We start from the raw sequence: 23,163 nt of genomic DNA, 5'->3' as shown, positions 1-23,163 counted from the left end.
AGAATGAAAACAATCGTGTCATCCTTCAAAGAAGGAAACTTTTCCGCAAACTAAAAATAGTATTTAGCTTAAATTTATTTAAAACTGGGATGTACTAAATCAAGTACTGATTGTAAAGTCTTCTCTCCATGCTTTATTGAATACGAAAGGAACACACTTTTATCAAGAATCGTTTCCTTCAAAAAACAATTTTTTCCCCTGTTTTTCTGGTGTTGGAAGACCAAAGAAAGAAACGCAACAAAATGGCGTATCTGTCGCTCAAGCTGGTATTACTTTTGGTAGCATTTTCTTCAGGTAAGAATGAGTTTACACCAAAATATCGTGTTTAATAAAAGCAAGCTTGATTTTGTTCTTCTCGGGTTTTGATTTTCTTTACAAAACAATATCTGAACCATCCAAAAACAAACCGAGTTCATGACTTTTTAGTTCATCACAACTCCATGGGCCGCAAATAGACCTATCTCGAATTCGCTTGACTGACCACGAAACAATGGTTTGAAGTTGAGACTGAACTTGATTATTTTGTTCATCAAGTTCAACCTCGACTTGAAACCGGAGAAAAACACTTGAACAAGGAATAACTAGAAGATGCGATGCTCATGATGTCGAGTGTAGCAATCAAACCTGAAACCCCAAACTTTATCAGCTTAAAAAACACAAAGTTTTGAAGAGAAACAAATTTTATGTTCATGACCTGACATTTCTCTATGCGTTAACGATTATTTAACTAATATTCGGTGATCCACTTCATTTTTCAAGTATTCTTCAAGCCCATTGATTGTTGTCAGTGACGACAACCATTAGAAGTGGAAACTGATGCTTGTATATGATTTTGATGACAGGAAAGTCTTTGGAAAAACAAGAAAAGAAGAAGATTGAGAAACTAATGGGTTAGAAAACACCTCTTTTTTAAGATGACAAACACAGCAAAACCAGTTACGAACAATCGGTTTGCACATACGATTGGAGTCAGTAACAATAAATCGTTCTATACATAGAACGGAGACTCCATTCTCTTGCCATCCAAGATGGCTGCCGTCACGTGATCGTGCAAACCCTCTAACTCAATGAAGTACTAAACTCGTTTCTTATCAATAGGGACACTTGGCAACCTGTTCGACAAAAGCAACGGAAAACAGAGTGAAACGACTTTGGATGTCGGCTTCCTGGTAGAAAACCCATACAAAGACGATAAACATGGTGTATTTGCCAAATCTCTGGACTTTGTGGAAAGCCTCTCTAAATCTCTCCAAGTGTCTGATATGGGTAACCATGTGGGACTCGTGACGTATGGCAAACATCCTTATATGGTATTCGATTTGAATGAATATTTCGCTATGGATGACATATCCGAATCAATCAAGGGTTCTAAAAAACCTTCCCATGGAAGCAACACAGGAAGAGCTTTGATGTTTGCAAAGAAGCAGCTTTTTGATAGCAGTTCTCGTCCAGAAAGCCGTAAAGCTCTCGTCGTTCTAGCGTCGAAGGGTTCTAATGACAAAGTCTACAAAGCAGCTGATGATCTTAAGGCGTCTGGTGTGGTGGTTTATACTGTTGGAGTTGATGCTAAAGATGCCATGGTTGAGCTTAATGATGTTGCTTCTGATCCGATAGAGAAGCATAAGTTCCTTTCCAGTAAGTAAAAATATTCCCTGCTAGCAGAGCCTATTTTCCTTTTGTTTTGGTTGAGAGAGAAAAATAGACTCTGCCGATGTAAGACGTTATTTCTGTCGCGCATGCGTGGAGTAACTTAGCAACGCTGTCATGATTTGTGTTACATTTGTGTTACATATTACATATGCTCATGCGCACTACTTGTAATCGGTTAAGGACCGGTTTTAAAACTGGTTTTGTTCGTCCACGATCGTGGACGGCGGTGTATCACAGGAAACGCTCTACATCGGCAGAGTATCCTTCCTCCCCGCCTGAAAGAAGGGAGAGAAAGAGAAGAGAGACTCTTCTAGCAGGGAAGTAAAAATAATCTATCAAATATCAATTTCATGGAACTCTAAAACAACCTCTGGGCTGATTTATGGACTCAATGCACTTGTTAACAAGGTCTGTCAAAAATTGAGACCCACAAAAATGTTTAGTTCTTTGACCATGCACACATCAAATATCAAATTGATCAGATGAACAATTTCATTTGCAAACCCTAAAACAACCTTCGGGCTGATTTATAAACTATATATCCATGGCCTCTATGCACTTAAGCTAACGAGGTCGGTTAGAAATTGGGACCAACATACAAAAATGTTTAGTTGTTTGCCCATGCAGACATGTGTGAACCAGTGACAGGGAGGGTTATAAATACACCAGTAAGTATGTTCATTTGAATAAAATCAATCAATCAATCAACAAAGAGTATGACACTTCACTTCAACTGATAAACTCGTGGTCCTTTTTTAACATCCTTAGCTAGTAACGTTGATTACGTACGGGACCGCCATTAACGTGTTCATCTAAGCCACGTGAAGGTCTATCCATTTGCAGATGTCATGATATATATATTGATCCACGTATGTCTAACGAGGTGTTATCAATTTCAGAATCAAGTGACTTACAAGACATGGTCAAGCCAATGACTGATTTAATCTGGAAAGGTTAGTTAAGCCCCGTCCACACGTATCCGGAAATTTTTGTATCCGCAAATTTATTTTGCGGATACGAAAATGTTCGCGTCCACACGCAGCGTATTCGAATCGTTTTTGAACTGTTTTCACTGTCCACACGTATCCGGAAAATTCGTGATCCGCCCTGATGCACGCTAGTGCCTAGTCCCTTTGATTTCCACTCTGGAGACCGTTTTCGAAAATTTCCGGATACGGATACGTGTGGACGGGGCCTTAATGTTTACTGTAGCCTTGCACGTTTCTCCATTCTCACTCAGCTAAAGCTATGTATCTTTATATCTATCAAGTAACTCTGATCACCACTGGAAAACTAAGCCGATTCAAACACCAGATCATTAGCATTAAACGGAGAACCTTTATACTATGGTTTCCCCCACGTGACCTCGCTTACAAGCGCTTCAAGACGAGATTACGCATGTCATGGCGCGTTGTGATAAACGTCCAGTAGATGATATAAAATATAGATGCATAATACATTGTTTCTTAAAGACAAATTCAAAATGACACATTTCTACATACTTAATATAGCACCATTTTTTTCTCGTGGTAACTAATTTGCTTTGCACACTTAAATATTAAAGGCTATCATTGGTGAGTTTCTTCTTCAACAAGGGTTTTTGTTATTTTAGAGTAAAAACTTTGAGTTCGCGACGAGACGAAGAGTAAAAGCTATGAAAAACAGAAATAATCTCTTTTTTTGTCTTACTTTTCAGACGCACAAAAAATTCCTCAGGGTTAGTTACAAAGTTCTCATGTTTAATTCTTCTCTTTTTTTTTTCTTCTTTGTTAATATTATCGTCATTTTATCGTCCAAACATTGCTTTTGTCAACGTTGTAGTACATAATTTTTGGTTTTTCCTTTCAAACACAAAATTCATAGTTCCTTCCCTTCTAGTTCCACCACCGAATGAAGAAGCAAAGACTACCAAGGCAGCAACATCACCAACTAAATCAAAAGGTAATTCCCATACAACTAAGTAATTAAATACTTTCTTTACACTACCTTTTTCTATGGATCGAGCATCCATGCAGTCTACCAAAGATGCACAGTAATTGCTGCAGGGTGAGTTATCAAGTGTTCGTCCTCTATTTCAAGCCATTCCTGGAAATTCAAAATAATTCTGTGAACAATATTTCCTGTTCAAAACCCTTCCTTGCAATGGCTATATACAACAATGAGTTGTACGTGAACAGCTGAACCCCACAGCTGTTGGGCAGTTTTAATAGGTTCTCTTTATATATACATAATTATATTTCCTCCAAAGATTCAGATGAGCCACCACAAGCACGAAGCAATATAGAAGGTACCAAAATAGCCAATGTCCAAGTTTTGCCTTTATTTCACGTTTTTAAATATTTTTTTTACAAAACGAATTCTGCTTCGTGATTGGTCGTTTGACCATCGTGGTAAATGAAAACATATACCACGTTATTGCGTTACTCGCGATCAATTCGTAACGCCTTACATCCAATTTTACATGTTGTCACACATGCTGGTCATTTCCTTCCCTTCTTTACAATACTTAAATATGACACAAATTTTTGTTATAGTAAGCAATTAGACCTCGAACCCGAATGGGCTGTTGACTCACAGGCCATGTTTTAGTCAAATCCTACTTGTCGGTCAATAGATGCAAACAAGTTTTGAATTAAAGTTAAATTGAATGTTTTGGTTTTCAAAGCTGGCACTTTTCGCTACTAGTAGGATATAACTCATAGCCTATAAGTAACTCACCCAATCAGGACGCAGCATTGATGATTTACCACTAATTGCAATTGACTAAAACAAGATATACCACTAGAGACCAAACACCATAAATACATTAATTTTGCACTTCATTTTACCTTCATTGTCGCTTTTAGAATCAGGTAGAACACTTGACTTAGGAAACAAAGAGAGTAACCAAGAAACCCAAGATGAATCTGACGATGGAGGCCCTTCTGGTCTTCCTGAGCCAATCAGTAAGCCAATGGAAGGTCAAGGTAAGTTTAATCAACGAGCTGGGTTTAGGTATCATTGGATGGTCTAAAATAGGAGATGGAAGGAAAGTTTTAAATATACATTTGTTTTGCTAGGTAATGACCCTACTATGCCCCCGGAGAATCTTCCTCATCAGAGTAAAAAGAGTCGACCAAGTAAGTATAAAATTGCTATACTGTTAGGAGGTTAAGGTGATAATGATGACGATGGTGGTGATAATGATGATGATGGTGATGATGATGGAGATAATGATGATGGTGATGATGTTGATGGTGAATATGATGGTGATGATAAGGATGATGATGATGGTGATGATGATGGTGATGATGATGATAATGATGATGGTGATGATGATTGTGAATATGGTGATAAGGATGATGATGATGGTGATGATGGCGATGATGATGATGATAATGATGATGGAGATGAAGGTCATGATGATGGTGATGATGGTGGTGATGATGATGATGATGGAGATGAAGGTGATGATGATAGTGGTGATGGTGATGGTTATGATGATGATGATGATGACGATAATAATGATAAAGATGACTTTCTTTATATCTTACTCGGCTCTGTTCTATATAATATTCATATTGCATGTGTTTATGTTTAGTTTGACTAGTGAGAATAAATGCAGCCTACTTTTAATTTCTAATTTCAGCTGCCAGGTTTGCAATTTGTATACAGTTGTTATAGCCCATTAGTACTCATTGTGTCTTGAACTTTGTCGTTATTTGTTGTATTCTCAGCCCAGAAATCAGATCAAGCTTCAGATTTTACTTCATCAGTGAATCCAACGATGCCTCCTGCAGCAGAACCTAAAGACGATGAAGATAAAAAACTTAAAAGTGAGAAATTACAAAGGATTGGATTATTTTTGTGATTACCGAAATCGTAGTAAAGAAAGGGAAAAATAATGAATGAGAGAGAAGGAAAGAAAAAAAGAATAAATGAATGAATGAATGAATGAAAACGAAAAAACCTTGTTAAACCTAATAATACCTAGCTTTTTATTTTATAATAAAAAAGAACCATCCAAAGCTGAACAAGGTACATACAAGAATTACAATAAAAAATGGAAAAATTCCTTGTACATAATACTCTTTCTATTTAACAGCAAAAGACGTAACACCAGCAGAACCAGAACCAACCAAACCTGAACAAGGTACATACAAGAATTACAATAAAAAATCAAAAATTTCTTTTCCATAATACTCTTTTTATTTAACAGCACAAGACGTAACACCAGCAGAACCAGAACCGTCCAAACCTGAACAAGGTACATACAAGTATTACAATAAAAACTCGTGAACGTTTTCCGGTAATAATCTTTTTTATTTTACAGCACAAGACGTAAAACCAACAGAAGCAAAACCAGAATCAACCAAACCTGTACAAGGTACACATTTATGGATTCTTTTGTCACTAAACAGCTCTCTCTCTCATGACATATTCTCGATATACAAGTTATTATTGCTAATCGTTTTTTATAGAAAAGTTTGCAATGCCAACGGTTCCTTCATCTACACCTGCACCACTACCGACAAAACAAGGTATTAGAAAATCTTCTTTATTATAGTTGTCGTACCTGTCGGGTTTCTTGAGTGAGGACCATCTTTATTTATGACATATTTTCAACATACTCAAGTTATTATTGCTATTGGTTTTTTTATAGAAAAGTCTGCAATGCCCACAGTTCCTTCATCTACACCTGCACCACTGCCGACAAAACAAGGTATTAGAAAATCTTCTTTATTATAGTTGCCGTACCTGCTAAGCTTCTTGAGAACCATCTTCCTTTATGGCATATTTCCAACATATTCAAGTTATTATTGCTTTTCGTTTTTTTTTTTTTTTGTTTTTTTTTATAGAAAAGTTTGCAATGCCAACGGTTCCTTCATCTACACCTGCACCACTACCAACAAAACAAGGTATTGTAAAATCTTCTTTATTATAGTTGTCGTACCTACTGAGCTTCTTGAGAACGATCTTTCTTTGTGACATATTTTCAACATATTCAAGTTATTAATGTTATTCGTTTTTTTTATAGAAAAGTTTGCAATGCCAACGGTTCCTTCATCCACACCTGCACCACTGCCAACAAAACAAGGTATTAGAAAATCTTCTTTCTTATAGTTGTTGTACCTGTCGGGTTTCTTGAGTGAGGACTATCTTTCCTTCGTTTACAGTAAATGCGATAGAAACACCAACGAGCTCTATAGCAACGACTCCAGAAAAATCTGATGTTAAACAGAATGAAAATGGTAAGTGATTTTGGGTGGATGGATGGATGGATGGATGGATGGATGGATGGATGGATGGATGGATGGATGGATGGATTGGAATTGGAATTGGAATTGGAAAAATTTATTTACCCACGGTAATTAAAGTTTTCCAATTCCAATGCATGGATGGATGAATAGATGGATGGATGGATGGGTCGGTAGGTGGGTGGATGGGTGGATGGATGGATGGATAAATTGATGGGTGGTTGGGTGGATGGATTGATGGATGGATATGGATGGATAGATGCATGGATGCATGGATGAATGCATGCATGGATGCATGCATGCATGGATGTATGGATGGATGCAAGGATGCATGAACGCATGATTAGTGGAAATATAGAAGCATTTTCAGGCTGGCTACGAATCTTTTCTTATGGCAATTCATGAAAACTTTCTAAAAAATATTTTATCATTTTGTAGAAAAGCTATCCATGCCTACCACACCTTCCCTACCTTCCTCTACACCAGCCCCTCTTCCTACTGAACAAGGTACTTAGCATCATTCTGATTGGTCCATTACGTTGCCATGGATACTATTTTTGGGGAAATTTAATCGCGTTATTTTTCTAATTTAATGTAGTCTCACCTAAGACTGAGAGTAATTTAGCAAGTCCAACCAGTCCTCCTGCCTTGGTGCCTACAAAATCAGATGCAGAGAAACCAGATAGTGAGTGGACTTCCAAATTCTTTTAATAAAAGAATCAATAGAAAAATGTTCTCCCCTTTCAAACCAAGTGTCATTCTCTAGAGTATCATTTCTTTGTTTGAAGTTGTCGCATGCGAAGCCACATGAGTAAGGAATTAACTTCAAGCAAAGAATCTCATTTTCAAGGGATTGACACGTGGTCGGCTGCAAGAAAGCGGGAAGCATTACGCTGGAGTTCTGCTGTGGAGTTTTGGTAACAATATAAAATACATACGTAAGTTTTGCTTTTCTTATCACAGCTTCTAGTAAGTCCAAACCTTCTGTTAAAGCATCACCAACAAAATCTGTCGCTCCTAAAGCAGGTATGTTATTGTTAATTTAAACCGTACTAAATTTCCCCAGGAGAGTAGGGGGGAGACAGAGATAGGTACTTGGATCTAGGGTGCCCCTCCCTGTAACCCACCTCTCCTGTTACGTGCCAACGATGTCTCGCCGATAGAGGCTTTCACCATCATGTGAAGGAAGCCATGTAAGATGGTAGAAAAATATACAATGGTTTTACATGAGGAAGAATTTAATTCCTGAACGCAACGGGATTTTATTGTTCTGCCATCTAAGCACAGGCAGTCCAAGCTGTATTATGGGCGTGGGCACGTGATAGTGCAAAACCTCTATATGAACAATATCAAGCTACGTGAAGACTCACTTATGACGATATTCCGAGGGAGTGGTACTATTTTTGGCCCTCTTTACGACTAGACCTAATGTCCCACCACTGAAAACCCACCCCAGTTGAGGTTAATTAGATAGGTTAGAATGTTAAGTTGGCAAAATATATTGTTAATACATGCAGCTTAAATGTTTTTCAGCCCCAACATCGTCATCACTTATTTCCGCTAAGAAGGAACCTACAATGCCCGCAAAAGGTACGAAACAAACAAACAAACAAAAAACAAGAACGATACGGAGTACAAACACCATATCTTTCAAACAGTACTATATCAAGAGCACTATTTAGTTCTATTAAAACATCAATGAACAAACAATTGGTAACAATAGACATTGCACTATTTTTTGTAGCATTTTGTGAAAAATAAATTTAGTACTGATTCAGTGTTTGCACTCTATTTGAATAAAAGTTTCGTACAATTACTTACAAGTATAAGTACCTTCGTATAAGTACTTGGACAATCACCTTCGGTAGGACGTTTGCATGATGGCGTCATTTGACTTCCACTACCAAGATGCTTCGCGAATTTTCTTTCTTATTTAAATTTGTATTCCCTCATGAGAATAGTAAGACAATGGGTGCTAATTAACTGAACAAAAGAAAGAGTGCAAGGGAGTCTGGTAGTAAAGGACAATGACGCCATCGTGCAAACGTTTCGTTGGATGTGCTGCACTTTATTTATATCTCGCAAAGAACGCGTGAGAGACGGGTTTTAATTATGAAATCGAGGCCAAGTTGTCAAAAAAAAATAAGCGATTTGCTTACTTTATGCTCTGAACATACAAAATAATCATTACAGAACATAGAACAACACTATCCGTTTAAATGTAATGACTATTGGATAAGGACACCTGGCCTCGTTTTGATGTTCATCAGCACCAGTCTCTCACCCATCTTACAGAGATACTAATATGGTTTATAGGTACGTTCAGTTTGGTCAGTTTTTTACCTGTTAGTTTATACGCAATGTTTTTATTACGCATGCGTAGCTAGGAGAAGATTTGAAATGGAAATGAATCTGAGCCCGCGGTTCACTTGCCAAGCTCTCCAACGAATACCTCCACGTGACCTGAGTCTGTTTCTCACTTAGGTGCGAGTACCAAGCCCAACAAGATTGACTTAGCCTTCGTTATTCAAGGAATTGGCAAAATGAACAAAGTGGACTGGATGAGAACGATGATGTTCGTGGCAGCCATCGTTAAATCTTTGCCGATACACAAGAAAGGCACACGCGTTGGAATCAACATGGAATCTTCACGTTTCCATGTTCTTGTGCCATTTTTTCGATACACAAAGAAACCAATTCTCATGGCTCTGACAAAACTGATAGGAAGTCCTAGAATGCCACTCCAACCAAAAGGATTCGGTTTTCTAGGGAAATCGATACGCGATACACACCACCTACTTGTAAAAGCCGGCGGAAGAACAGGCGTTCCGCAAGTAGTGATTATAATCAGTGAGAAAAAATCTCCTGATCAGGTCCAGTTACCTGCAAGGAAACTGAAGTCGGAAGGCGTGGAGGTATTCGCTGTGGGACTGGGCCAGTGGTTTTCTCCTTCACAGTTACTAGGAATGGCAAGTCGGCCACTCAAACATCACGTGGTTTACGGAGACTTTGAGGAATGGGATAAAATGGCGCGAAAAGTTATTCTTGGCATTTTTAGAAAGTACTTTGATAAAAAGCACATGAACCCACAGATAAGAAAAGAGATATATGGATTTTAAGTCCACAAGACTTATTTTAATATTATATTACCAAATATGGTCGAGAACTCGTCAGAAAGCCACGAAAATGAACCAATCAGATCAGGCATTCAAATGATCAAAATCAATCAAAACAGCGCCAACCAATCAGATGCCTATGAATCAACTAATCCCAACTCAAGTTGATCTCGCAATTTTTTTTCTTTTCAAAACTATGAAAGAAAAATGAAAAGCAATAACATGCGCATGCTCAGTGTAATGTTGTCAGAAGGCCAACTCCAAATTTATTGCTTACAATGCCCTCCAGTTCCAAAAATTATCCATATCCCCCTTACGGAGGAATTTTTTTAAGACATCCCCCTACCCCCCGGAAATTCCAATTTTCTTCCGTACAAACTCTGTAATTTTTGTTCTTTCTCTGACCCCCCTACCCTTCAGAAATTCCAAATTCCTCTGTGGGGTGGGTATGGATGATTTCTGGAACTACACAATGAATAAAAATAAAGAACTTGATCTTTAAAAGTGTTTTTAGTTTCTGTACTTCAAAGAGCTGCAGTTTTGCACCATTTTCTAAATAAACATATATATATATATAATATATAATGATATGATCATTATGGAACTTACAGTAACTAAGTTTTATACTCAGTAATAGACATCTTCACCTTCATTGTCGGTTGTGCAAATTTCAGAGCATGTGATGTCACTCTTGGGAGTTGATTCTTTCATGTGTAAATATTTTAGTATGTTTGTCATAAAAGAACAATTCTCAAGGGAATGTCAAGTGATCTGAAATGGGCAATTTGCACACGAAGGTAAAGAGGTCTGATGCCAATTGTTTTGTTGCTTTTGAATGGCTTCGAGTAGAAGCCATTTTTCCATGTCTTTCTATTATTACTCCCTTCCCTCCCCTCCCTCAACCTGCCTCCCCTCTCCTAAACCCCCTCCCCCTCACCTTTACCCCCTCCCCCTCACTTATAACCCCTGACCCCCCTCACCTTTACCCCCTCCCCCTCACTTGTACCCCCTCCCCCTCACCTGTACCCCCTTCCCCCTCTGTACATATTCCCCCTTCCCCTACCTATTCTATATTCTGGCACATGACAACCTAAAGGCATCTAGTATACCATAGAATAAACATTTTTGACTTTTAAAAGTTTTCAAAATTACAAAACCCACTTTTCATCTATATGATATTTTTCAGAGCTCCCTGTGGAATCTGTGGGCTCTCGTCGTTCAAACATCACAGCTGTAAGATGTAAGTCAAAACTTTTTTTGAAAATAATTGATGGATGTGAATGTTATGTTAGAGAGATTTAACTTAGTCTGTGAAAGAATAGACAACTTAATTAATACATAGTAGAAGGTTGATGCTAATTCCATTGTTTCTTTTGTTTTACTTTGACTGTTAGTCACTAATAGGCCATCTTATGGATCACGTTACTCAACCTCAGCCTCGTCAGCATGCAATTATTCTTTAGAATTTGACTACAGTCCACAGTAATGAAAGGAATTTACACATAAACGAACAATTGAAACACTTAAAAATTTCACAGGTTGTAGGCAATTTCTAAAGAATATATTACACGCTGATGAGGCTGAGGTTGAGCCACGGGATCTGTGAAATGGTCTATTGTACAACTTTGTTTCATGGGCCAAATAAAATCAATGTATTATATCTTTCACTTTTCAACTTTTTAACTTTTTAATTTTTTAAATTTTAATATTCACTTTTAAATATTTATTATTTCTGAAGCTGATCCTCTAGAAGAATTTGATGACAAATCAAAGAAAGCAAAAGCAATTCCAAGTGGGTGTAAATTGTCTATTCATTTACTCCTTTATTTATTTATCAATTTTCCACCTATTTATTTCATTCAGTTATTAATCAAATCAGTCATTTAGTAATCCATTGCTGATCTATTCATTCTTTGACTTGTTCATTAATAATCATTCATCCATTCAATTAGTCATTTATTCATCCATTCATTCATTCTTTCACTCATTCATGACCCATTTTAATATCTTTTTATCTATAAAACTAGTCATTTATTCATTCATCATTCATCTATTGACAAATAGATTTGTCCCCATGATCTATGTAAACTGCATAGCTGCTACTAGCGCTTAAATACGCAGCCCTTAAAGTCCTCCACTGATCATGATTGTAAAACGCATTGAGACCATGTAAAATGCGCTATATAAGAACCCCGTTATTATTATTATTATTATTATTTATTATTATTATTATGGATTCATTTTGTTTATTTAGTAATGTATTCAAATTTATTTTCTTTTTATCAAAACTGCATTAATTCATTTAACCTCATCAAGGTTAAGCTCTGATTTTCAGAATATAATTTACTAGCGTCATGCATACATTCGAAAAAGAAAAGCTAAAAAATCGAAATTATCTAAGCATTGCAAGTCCCAGATAGGATCGTGACAGAAAAGTTCAAATCTCATTCCCAATGTGAAGGCTTTAAGTTCACCGAGTTCCTAAATACCTTCCTGCTATTGCAGACCATTCAATACTTGTCATATAAAATGAACAAAGCATATAAACATAAAGTCATACCTGCAAGCTTCTTGTTAGAAGTTCAAATCGTACGTCATTTTGGAATATTTTCCCACAAACCAACACGGTCACTCTTTCTATCCCCAGGAAACCCGGTCATTGAATGCAAAGATTCCACCTTCAAAATACTAAATTAATGGCTGGCAGTTGAATTTATTTTTTGAAAAATCCAAAAATTTGATAAATAAAATGTCCTTTGGAATCGTATGGCACTTCTTAATCATGACAGGATTAGTTTCATGTGTTATTGCATGTTTTCATATAGGCGTGTCTAAATGACCGGCAACCAGTCAAGAATTTCAAAACACTAAATGGCCAGCAGTTTTTTGGTTTTTTTTTTAAATCCATGATTCTAATAAAAAAGAATTTTGTTAATCAATGAATTTGTCGCGTAGTTAACTTCGTTGAATGAATGTTATTAATATTATTTATAATTTTATTAAAAATCTTGAAACAAAGAAAGCCGCACATATATGAAGTAGCTTTGAATCAGCCTGGCTAAGGAAGTATTGTATACTTTAATTTATTTAGAAAACGAAGTCAAGAAAGAATATAAACAATCAAAAGAAGATGAAATCGTACAGGATGTCCTTGAAAGTAAGTAGTTCTAGGTCATTGAATCTTTATAGCTCTTTATTGATGATTTTTTTTTTTTTTTTTTTTTTTTTTTTTTTTGAATAAACAGAAGCCAATATATTTAACCAAAGCGATAGCGATGATACCGTACTACAAGGTAAGGAATTGTTTTTGTATCTGTCTTTCAGTTTAAAATCCATCCATCAATAGATACCGTTCCTTTGTCCCTTCCTCGCTCCTTCTCTCCCTTCTTCATCCATCCATCCATCCTGCCTTACATTGAAATATCCATCCGTCTTGAATGATCCATCCATTAAATGCATACACCCACCGACCCGGACTATTTTCCATCTCAACCGGCATTCATTTATAAATTGTTTATCATAATTTGGAGGGAGGGGGGCTGGTGGTTATCCAAATTTTAAACTTCTTCACATTTTATATCCACAGTGGCCAAGTTATTTAATAACCAAAGTGTTGCTGAAGACAGTGTACATGGTATGAATTTTTTTGCGGATTTTTTGCGGTTCCAGTGTCCCCACTCTTACAATGAGTAAACAACGCTTATAGTGAGATATTTTTTGTTCTGTTAAGAAGTCAGCGATTCGCCGAAGAACCACGAAAGCTCCAAAACAAAACAAGATGTGCTTCCTAAACAAAAACCTGTGTCATACACAAGAACACAGCCAGCATCAAGTATACTTGGAAAAGGTAACCGGCTCTTCAAATATACCTCTTTACCTTGGGCATAATTTTTTCCTATTTCAGACCACGTGTCACTCTCTTGAGAATAAGATTCTTTGTTTGAGTTGTATCCATATTCATTTGTCTTTTCATGCGCAACCGTTAAACAAAGAAATTATACTCTAGGGAATGACTCGTAGTCTGAAATAGGAAACTATTACACTTAGGTAAAGACATCTATTAGCCATTTCAAGGTCGAGGAAAAGACTGTGTCGAGTTGACATTGCAGTACATTTTAGAGATGTTTTAGGATGGAGTCTATTTCGTCCCCCAAAACCGTCCCAAGATGCACTGCAATGCCAACTTGGCCAAGTTTCCCCCTCAACCTGGGAATGGCCAAATAAAGTAAGAAAAAATACATGAGGACCGTGAGAAGCTACATGGGAACAATTTATAATTTGATCGACAACAGCAGTGTATTGCCCGATTTTCCTGCCGCGACTGTTGTCTCGATCACCGCGTGCGTGACAATGAAATCACTGGGGAACTAAAATTTTAGCGTTATCTTTAAAATGTTTGTTCAAACATAATTGTAGTGTGCAAAGCCCGTGTAGACCTGGTGTTTCTGCTGGATGGATCCCAAGCCAGTGATAAAATGCACTTTACAAAATCCTTGACATTTGTTAAGGATCTCATCAAGTCGTTCAGTGTTTCCAAGGATGATGCACATGTCTCCGTAGCCGTGTGTTCAGAGAAGCCACATATTCTGTTTGACTTGAATGCGTTCACTGATCATAGAAGTATAGAGAGAGCAATGAGTTCTGTTGCTTACCCAAGTGGGAAGATGTTTGCAGGTTAGTTCCTCCTCCTCCACCTCCTCCACCTCCTCCTCCTCCTTCTTCTTCTTCTTCTTCTTCTTCTTCTTCTTCTTCTTCTTCTTCTTCTTCTTCTTCTTCTTCTTCTTCTTCTTCGTTTTCCTTTGCTTTATCTGTCCTCCGTCCCGTTTTTTACCCATTTTCCGTTTACTATATTTTCAATACCGTTTAAAGGTGGATGTTTAAAAACGATCAAATCAGCCATATTCGAAAACAGTGGTCGACATGGCGTGCCAAAAATCCTCTACTTCATGTCTAGCGGAGGCTCCAACGACCACGTCGCCCTTCCATCAAGAGCTCTGAGAGATTTGAGCGTCCAAGTGTTCTCATTGGGGCTTGGTACCAAGTATAATGCCAGGGAATTAAAAGAAATTGCAACCGCGCCATATAGTGATCACGTGTTAGCGACACGGTATGAAATACTCGGACTTCTTCGACCTTTTGTTACAGCGCAGCTGTGTAGAGGTTGGTAGTGTCTAAATCTTTAAATTTGACGTCTTCACAAATTACTAGAATATAAGTTTTATTATACTGGAGAGTATAATAAAAATAATTAAATTACATTGCTATTCCACACTGGTATTGTTAAAAGATTTTATACACATATATCTTGTTCGTAGGATCTGGCGGAAAGCTGGTTCTCAAACCTCACAAGAAGCCCTTGGTAAAACCTAACAAGAAGCATTTGGAACACACCGAGCGCCAAGTAAAATCAAAAGTTCCAATAAAAAATGAAAGTAGCTTGAGGAAAAGTATGTTGTTTAAACTGAAGGAGAAAGAAGAAAAGAAAAAGGCTGCATTAAAGGCGGTAAGTAAGAATACGGTAACGTTAATGTTACCTTTAAACCAATAGAAACTTTGCATCTTCACGGGATGGCAGCCATGTATATGACAGGAGGCAAAACAATAAAGTCTTTTCCCCTGGAAAACTGACTGAATTCTTCCACATGTATAAATCAGATTAGACCAGATTAAATGAAGGATGAAGATATTGCTAATAATAATAAACATACTCAGAACAATCTATGATGCTGCTGACAGACCTACGATCTATGTTCTTTCAGGATATCAGGAAAAAGCTTCACATTCTTCTTTCAAAACTTGGTCGGAAGTTCCATAACGAAAATGCCATTTATCGTTCAATTGTCTATAACATCAATGGACACAGAGATGGTAAGTCCATACTATATTAATTCGATCGGTCGGGAAATACAGACGAACACCGTATTAGGGAGAACAGATGGTCGAGGGTGTCAGAATGACAGGTTCGACCTGGACATCACCAAATGTTCTTAATGACATGCTGTCCGTTAAGCAGATTTATCCAGGAGTAAATGCAAATCTTAGACAAAAACAAATATTCCAACGAGAATCGTTTGTCCTTTACAGAAACGAGTGGCGAGGGTTGGGTACTTATATCGCCCGTGGGGACTAGGAAATTCCGAGACTTGGGGGAGGCAGTACTACATATAAACAAAAATTATAGCAAGATAGTTAATATTAAGAATGGCGGAAACCAATTGCAAGTGAAGTAAAAGAGTATCAGTTTCCTGTCTGCTTAAATGCTTTACCTAGTCTCTGAGCGACAGACTATGACCCAGTTTCGACTGTTTTATTTATTCCTAACTGTTATAAGGATGCTGACATATTATTTTCTGTTTGTTGTTTGCTTTTTAACGATAGCTGGCTGCAAAGACTACCATGTTCTCTGCAAGACATGGGGCAAGCAAGGATACTGCAAAACGTCCTCCAAGCATGGAATCGACGCTTATTCCGTACAGCGGGTTTGCCCCAAAACATGCGTAGTTTGTTACCCATAGACTATGCAATTTTTCTTCGCTTTGATACAAGACGAGTTCCACAACTGCATGATAAATACACTCATTTTTTAATCATTTAATCAGTTTTACTAAGTTAAAGTAATGATCACTCAGTTACCAGAGCGTTTTTTCTTGTTTCCGTGGCCCGCGTTGCTTGGTGGTCTGCGGACAACAAAAAAACCGCTGATCTCTAAGCATCGCAGGCTAATCTACGACCCAGACAACCGTGACAACTTATGAATGCGGCTCATTTCTTGTGTTTGTTTTAAATTAATTTCTCTTCGAATTTTGAATTTTGAACGGACTGACTTCGTAAAAACCTGATTGACTCAAAAAAGGAAAAGCGTTCTAATTTATAGATTCATGATAATTTAAAGAATTAGCTGAGTTCGTTATTTCTTTATTAATAATAATAATAGTTTACTATTTGTATTGCGCAATTTATCATGTTAATCAGTGATCAACTGTGCATTACATATAGGTACACTAAAATACTAGGCATAAAATCTCTAAAAAACTACAAAAAGAGTATATAAAAGATTTAATAACTAAGGTCCAGTTTAGACGTCGAATCCCGCACGCACCGAATCCAATGCAGACAAACCAAACATTACTATGCCCATCTGCACTAGGCCCGGTTTTATTGACGCAACAAAACAAGCGCGCCTGCAATTTCGGAAGGTCACCGGAAAAGCAAAAAGCGTCCTAAGTGTTCTGTTCATCTTGAATGCCTTTGTCATTATGATTCTCTTGAATTTCAATAAAAATTATAATTACCACATCCGCGATTCATGATATTGAAAGAGCTCTTGACATGTTTTATATGACCTTGAAAGTTTAGCACTCTTTAATTATAATTCCATGGAAGATTGACATTTGTTGTTCAAAAGACTACCCAACTCAACCCATTGTAAAAAAATATTGGATGGACGCCAAACGGCAAAAGTACCTAAATCTCAAATCCCTTATGATTGGAGTTTCCATGGGGACGAAGAAAGCCTTCCATGTGATGACGTCAATTTATAATTTACAGAAACCAATCAGAGACACTCCGTATTACATTCATTCTTATCAATAAACGGATTAATTACTAGTAAATATTTACATAACTTGGCATACCAGAAACTGCAGGCTATTCACGGAGTGAGCTCTGTAAGTGTCATAGGATGTATGCAGTTTTCTTTGTCGCATTAGCTTGGCTTCCATGCTGTGTATCAAGTGCTGTGGATGCTCCTCCTGTTCTTCTAGTCTCTCTGGACGGTCTAGGATGGACGTTTACCGGTGGTGAGCAATCAAAGACTCCAAACCTTGATAACATCGCAAGCAATGGAGTCCATGCTGAATACATGTTAACAGTAACACCGACCAAAACCTGGCCAACACACCAGACGTACGTGACAGGATTGTACCCGGAGAGCCATGGAATCGTCTCGAATAATTTCTGGGACCCTCTCTTTAAAGAGAAGTTTATCTTACAATACGACTGCTCTAACTTTGACCCCAAGTTTTACGACGCTGCAGAACCCATTTGGTTAACTTTACAGAAGCAAGGAGGCCGATCCGGAGTCCATTTTTGGCCTGGATTTTATAGTTACAAAGAAAAACCGAGTTCGTTTGAGAAGCCGACATGTTTTGTAAACTGCACAGCTTTGAACATGGACTCTAAAAATCTTTGGCAGCATAGAAATAAAACTCGTTCCGGATGGCCTCCGTATATTCATTGTTTTGCAAATCAAAGCTTACCGTACAAGAATCGCATAGACAAGATTTTGAATTGGCTTCAGGAAAAAAATCCACCGAAATTTCTTGCTTTGTACATCAACGAGCCTGATTCTTCGGGACATAGTTTTGGGATAAACACAGGAGAGTATGTAGAGGCTATCAAACGCGTCGACAAGGATGTAGTAGGGTATCTGATTCAGAGACTTCAAAATGCAAATTTACTTCACAAGATAAATGTCATCTTTGTATCCGACCACAGCATGATTGAGACGTCTTCAAGCCGAGCGATATACTTGAGTGATTTAGTTGATACTAGCACATTCACTATGTCAGAGCAAGGCGTCATTGGACACTTGTGGCCTAATGACCCAAATCTTGAGGACCAGATCTACGCAAACCTCACGCGAGTACAGAATCCGCATATGAAAGTCTACAAGAAGAGAGATATCCCGTCGAGCTTGCACTGGAAGAATAATCGCCGTGTTCCACCGATTTACATCGAAACTGAGGTCGGATGGGTGGTCCAACCGAACCGACCAGCTGCGTCATCGAACTGGACTAATGCTGGTAAGTGATTATTAGCCTGTAAGTGAATGCTCTGCAGTCTGCGGTGTTGCGAAGAAGGAGAGCATCGTATATAGCCGAGCAACCGATGCTGGTATAAGTGATCTCACATGGACCCACAACTTTTATACTTCATGGATTTTTGGACTCCATTGGTGGTTCTAAATTGCATCATAAGTCGTTTCACATCAGCCATGTTGTAGGGCAAGGAGAATGCAATGTTTTTGTACGACAAATATCAGAACATTTCTATGAAATATTGTTTCCCTTACAAATCGCGTCTTTGAGAGTTTGTAAACCTCGATTTACTTACCAAAAAGGCCCCAAAGAAATCCAGACAAAAAACTGAGTTCCCATTTAATCAATTAAAATTGAAATAAGAAGGAAAAAACTTACACGAGACTCTAACATTGTTTTCTTGATTGATATAGGACATGGCTGGCAAGCTTCAAAAGAACTCGGAGCGATTTTCTATGCCCGCGGTCCTTCCTTCAAGCGGGGTTACAAAACAAAGCAGGCCCTTCAAGCCATCGATGTCTATCCCTTACTGTGTCACCTGCTTGGGATAAAACCGCTGCCCAATAACGGTTCACTCGAGAACATGAAAGAGATACTTCATAGTAACCCTAGTAGTGCATCTGTACGATGTGTCTTCTCTACCATCATTACCTATGTTGTACCATTTGTGATGTTGTTAGCAATAGTATAATAAACTTCACAAATACTTGGTTCCTTTGCGTAAAACTTAGCAGATGGTCTCATGTATACTCAAGAAGATCACGTGACATAATTTAATTTGGTCACGTGGTCTCATGTATACTCCAAAAAAAAGTCACGTGACATAATTTAATGTTAACTGTTCTGAGCGTCTTTAAACGCTTACTTAACAGATCGCGTGACCTTATGCAATACTCACGAGGTGTACACATGACATGACGCAATTATCACGTGTTCACGAAGAGTCACGTGATAAGTTTGTTAGTTTGTTTCATCAATTTACTGTTTTTTTCAAACCATTTTTTCTCGACATTACACTGAACTAACTTAGCTAATGACTTGCAATATTTGGAGTACGAAAGGATAAGAAAAAAGAAAAATGTTCCATTTGAAATAAATAGTAAAGTACAGAGAATTTGGTTTGTATTTATATAAAACATACCACGGTATATTATACTATATATTAATAATTATTATCACTGTACTAATAAGTTTAATAGGTAATTTATTTCAATTTCATTGGCATTCATAAACAATCCTGCACTTTTTATTTTCATGCATTTATTTTATTTAATATTATTTTTTGTCATTTTTACTCGACAAGAGATAATAGTTAAAGGACTCTCAATAAAATTCAATTGGGTTTCCTGTGTTTTACCAGTAGCTGTGACGTCATGGTTCAAGATGATCCGATCCAAGTGTCACCTGATGATTACATCTCATTAATATCGTTATCTGATTTTCCCTATTTAGTAGTGAGCTCTAGCGGTGCCTTTGAAAATGGACACCAAATTGACTCAATAGAAACACAGGGAGCCCACGTTAGATAAAGTCAAGGGGGGTGGGAGCCTTGATTTAAACCGTTGCACATTGAACCCTGAAACAACCTCTGGGCTGATCTAAGTCAGGGCACGGCTAACTCACAGATTGAACCCTGAAACAACCTCTTGGCTGATCTAATTCAAGGAGCAGCCAAGTCACAAAAACCTTCTCCAGTTTCAGTTCCACATTCCAATGCGTCACGAGTTAGTTACCAGTCCTTCCTTTGCAGAATTTTGTAAGGTGCGCGAATATTACAGGAATATCTGAAATGAATATCCTATTTGAATATTGTCGAATTATCTTTATATCTGTGCTTATCTTTAAAATCTTCGCTCCTATTGCTCTCGATTTTAACCTGGAATTAAATTTCATCTCGGAAACTAGTTCCATGTATATTCATAGTTTTGAATGCTGTTATTGTCAGACTTTCGTCAGACACAGATCTTTCACCATATGATACGGTAACCCACAGGTCGCAAATGCAAAGAAATACCGTTTTTGCCTCATAGGCCTATATCACACGGCGGTCATGTTTATTCTCATGAGAATAAAAACCTTTGTTTCACCCGCATAAATTAATTCTCAAGCGCTTGAATTTGAGACTACGCGTGGTGGAATCTATTGTTCAATCCAACATGGCTGCCGCGTGAAGAAGGCCCATTGAATGAATTGTGAGTCATAAACATGTTATTTCGGCAGAGCAACATTGCTATCTAGAAGTATCATCGACTCGATATCAAAGCATTACTGTCAGAGAGCAAAAGAAATTTCTCATCTTTCCTCTAGCTAGTTTGCATTTGTATAATTTTTTTTTTTTCTAATTCAATCTCTTGTCATTTCTAGTTTTTCATTCTTTGAGTAACAAGGCGGCTGTCTCTTTTAAATATAATTTATATCATAACTTGTTGAAAACTGGCTTTTAGATTTGACAAATACTATAAGTTTATTATGAACTGAAAGAGACTTTGGCGTGCTGAGATCGATAACAAGAAAAGGGCGTTGATCAAGAACGCCTACAAATGAATCTTATAAATAAGTACTTGTGAGTTATAAATAATTCAGTAGGATAGCTAGTCCATCGATATTAATTATAGTTTTTATTATTCACATTTTTGCGCAGCTTATAGAATAATATTTATTGGATTGTTAGTGTTCGTTAGTGTTTCGTAACCTTGTAACACCAAAATTTAAAGTAAATATCGCGGTCAAAGATGTACAAATAAATAATCGCAAATTTCACGAGAAGAAGATAAAACTAGCTTTTTGAATTAAATAAACAATTAAACCAAGCAGGAACAAACTTTTCAGGCAGTCAATATATTTAACAACTAGCTCCCTGCTAGCAATAACTAATGGAGGGAAAACCTGGTGAGAAAATTGACAAAGTGATGACGTAATATGCAAAATTTAATAGTAACAGAGTTCGTTGGGGAAGAATCGAAGATCAATTTTGAGTTGGCTATCATCTCTAATCATTTTGCAGATCATTAAGCATTTGCATAGATATCAAAGGAAACTGTATTGATTCAATACGCTGAGAGTATAATAAAAAGAGTTCTGTATGTTCCAGGCTTATATCACACACGATTGATATGAAAACCAAGTGAGATACTGAATATGAAAAACCTGAATGAGCTTCTACTCTATCAAAGACAGAAAGTCATTTTTGGGATTCTAACAGAATGAATAAAGTACGGGAGACCCGAAAAACCTCAGAGGAGAAAAATGAAGATTTCCTAATTTTGAATACCATAGATGAGGAATCCCTAACGTCTGTTGGTGGAGATCATAAAGATAGAGAAAATAAACGACAGAAAGAAGCGAAGAATAAAGAACACGTCCACCGAGGGAAAGTCAAACTACGCGCGTTGAGGAACATCGGTCTAAGACGAGGTAATTCTTTAGACACTTACAAGGAGGGAATTGAAAGAACAAGGGAATGTAAAGATATAAAAACGTTCAATTCAAAGTCTCTAGAGGAGGCAGACGATGATGAAGACTACAGAGTTGTGTTGAATGAAAAAGATTACGTTGTTCATCAACAGGATACTCGCAGACCTGCGATTTGTGAAGAGATTGAACGCATTGTGGAAACAAATAATGGGACTCCACTTCGTACCCAAAGAAGAAATCTCATTGTTTCTGACAACCTACTAAAATGGCATTTGTTATAGTTTTTGAACGCTTACTGACTAAACAAAAAAGGAGTTGTACGTTTTCTGAAGGTGTTATTTCTGGAAATTTAAGAAGAGTTTGGCAAAATATGCACATTTACTTTTACTTCAGGAGGATACTGTCTACAGAGGAAAAATCATAACATGTTTCACATGAATAACAGTCCAAATTGTCGGTGGTAAAGTTGTTATGAACGCACTCTATGATATTAGCCCGTCAGTATCTTGCACTATCATTAATCATTATACGTTGAAGTTGTTTCTGGTATTTCAACTCATCTTGCTTTTGGTTCAGTCAATTCTTTTATATATATATATATACTTAGTTCTACTGAGCTTAATGTTTTTTCACTTTTGTTGGTTTGTGTTCGTGTGTTTATTTATTTATTTGTGTGTTTGTTTTGGTGAAGTTTATTTTCGTTTGTTTGTGAGTGTGTTTAAATGATGAATTTTGAAGCACATAAGAAAAAGGAAAGATATATAGTGATGCTCGTGTGTGTGATACACTATAATAAGAATTCAATAATTTATATTATAACTTAGTCTGAAGCTCAACAATCAAACGAAGAAACACGTTTTCGCAAGAAAACGATATGCAAACTTAATTAAACAGCAAAAAAGGTAAGGAATCTAGAATGAAATGTGT

At 37.2% G+C, this 23,163-nt stretch overlaps 2 protein-coding genes and 2 long non-coding RNA genes across 6 annotated transcripts; 2 read left to right on the top strand and 2 right to left on the bottom strand.

Annotated features, from left to right (window-relative positions):
• Positions 1-6: 6 nt before the first annotated feature.
• On the top strand, positions 7-17,299 carry LOC116300512 (uncharacterized). Of its 3 annotated transcripts, XM_089037774.1 has the most exons (33): positions 7-294; positions 843-890; positions 1,099-1,635; positions 2,550-2,603; positions 3,347-3,367; positions 3,529-3,591; positions 3,899-3,937; positions 4,497-4,616; positions 4,710-4,769; positions 5,367-5,465; positions 5,735-5,782; positions 5,849-5,896; positions 5,963-6,016; positions 6,111-6,170; positions 6,293-6,352; positions 6,489-6,548; positions 6,668-6,727; positions 6,807-6,881; positions 7,326-7,394; positions 7,486-7,572; positions 7,851-7,913; positions 8,421-8,477; positions 11,190-11,243; positions 11,742-11,795; positions 13,095-13,160; positions 13,249-13,296; positions 13,590-13,637; positions 13,734-13,850; positions 14,420-14,677; positions 14,873-15,163; positions 15,319-15,506; positions 15,763-15,871; positions 16,382-17,299. In XM_089037774.1, exons 1-33 carry the CDS (start codon positions 243-245, stop codon positions 16,516-16,518), a joined length of 3,204 nt encoding a protein of 1,067 aa, XP_088893900.1. In that variant the 5' UTR covers positions 7-242; the 3' UTR covers positions 16,519-17,299. The 3 variants fall into 3 exon arrangements, with proteins under 3 accessions (XP_088893900.1, XP_088893901.1, XP_088893902.1); XM_089037775.1 differs by lacking the exon at positions 843-890; XM_089037776.1 differs by lacking the exons at positions 13,095-13,160; positions 13,249-13,296; positions 13,590-13,637; positions 13,734-13,850.
• On the bottom strand, positions 555-5,446 carry LOC148906535 (uncharacterized). The gene is made up of 4 exons (XR_016121298.1): positions 5,260-5,446; positions 4,479-4,659; positions 3,637-3,735; positions 555-848 (listed from the first exon to the last, which is right to left on the bottom strand). It is a non-coding gene; the product is annotated as an uncharacterized LOC148906535 (long non-coding RNA).
• On the bottom strand, positions 6,721-12,666 carry LOC116300514 (uncharacterized). Its single transcript, XR_004197624.2, has 4 exons — positions 12,564-12,666; positions 7,826-7,904; positions 7,492-7,542; positions 6,721-6,857 (listed from the first exon to the last, which is right to left on the bottom strand). It is a non-coding gene; the product is annotated as an uncharacterized LOC116300514 (long non-coding RNA).
• A 313-nt stretch (positions 17,300-17,612) lies between the features above and the next one.
• On the top strand, positions 17,613-19,534 carry LOC116300513 (ectonucleotide pyrophosphatase/phosphodiesterase family member 5). The gene is made up of 2 exons (XM_031709392.2): positions 17,613-18,807; positions 19,236-19,534. Exons 1-2 carry the CDS (start codon positions 17,685-17,687, stop codon positions 19,511-19,513), a joined length of 1,401 nt encoding a protein of 466 aa, XP_031565252.1. The 5' UTR covers positions 17,613-17,684; the 3' UTR covers positions 19,514-19,534.
• Positions 19,535-23,163: the final 3,629 nt, after the last annotated feature.

Source organism: Actinia tenebrosa, unplaced genomic scaffold (assembly GCF_029948245.1).
Source record: "Actinia tenebrosa isolate PJP-AT-01 unplaced genomic scaffold, QUT_ActTen_1.0 PGA_scaffold5__44_contigs__length_20552954, whole genome shotgun sequence".
NCBI lineage: Eukaryota > Metazoa > Cnidaria > Anthozoa > Actiniaria > Actiniidae > Actinia > Actinia tenebrosa.
Note: the sequence above shows the minus strand (reverse complement) of the source record. Positions and strands in the feature narration are given on the sequence as shown.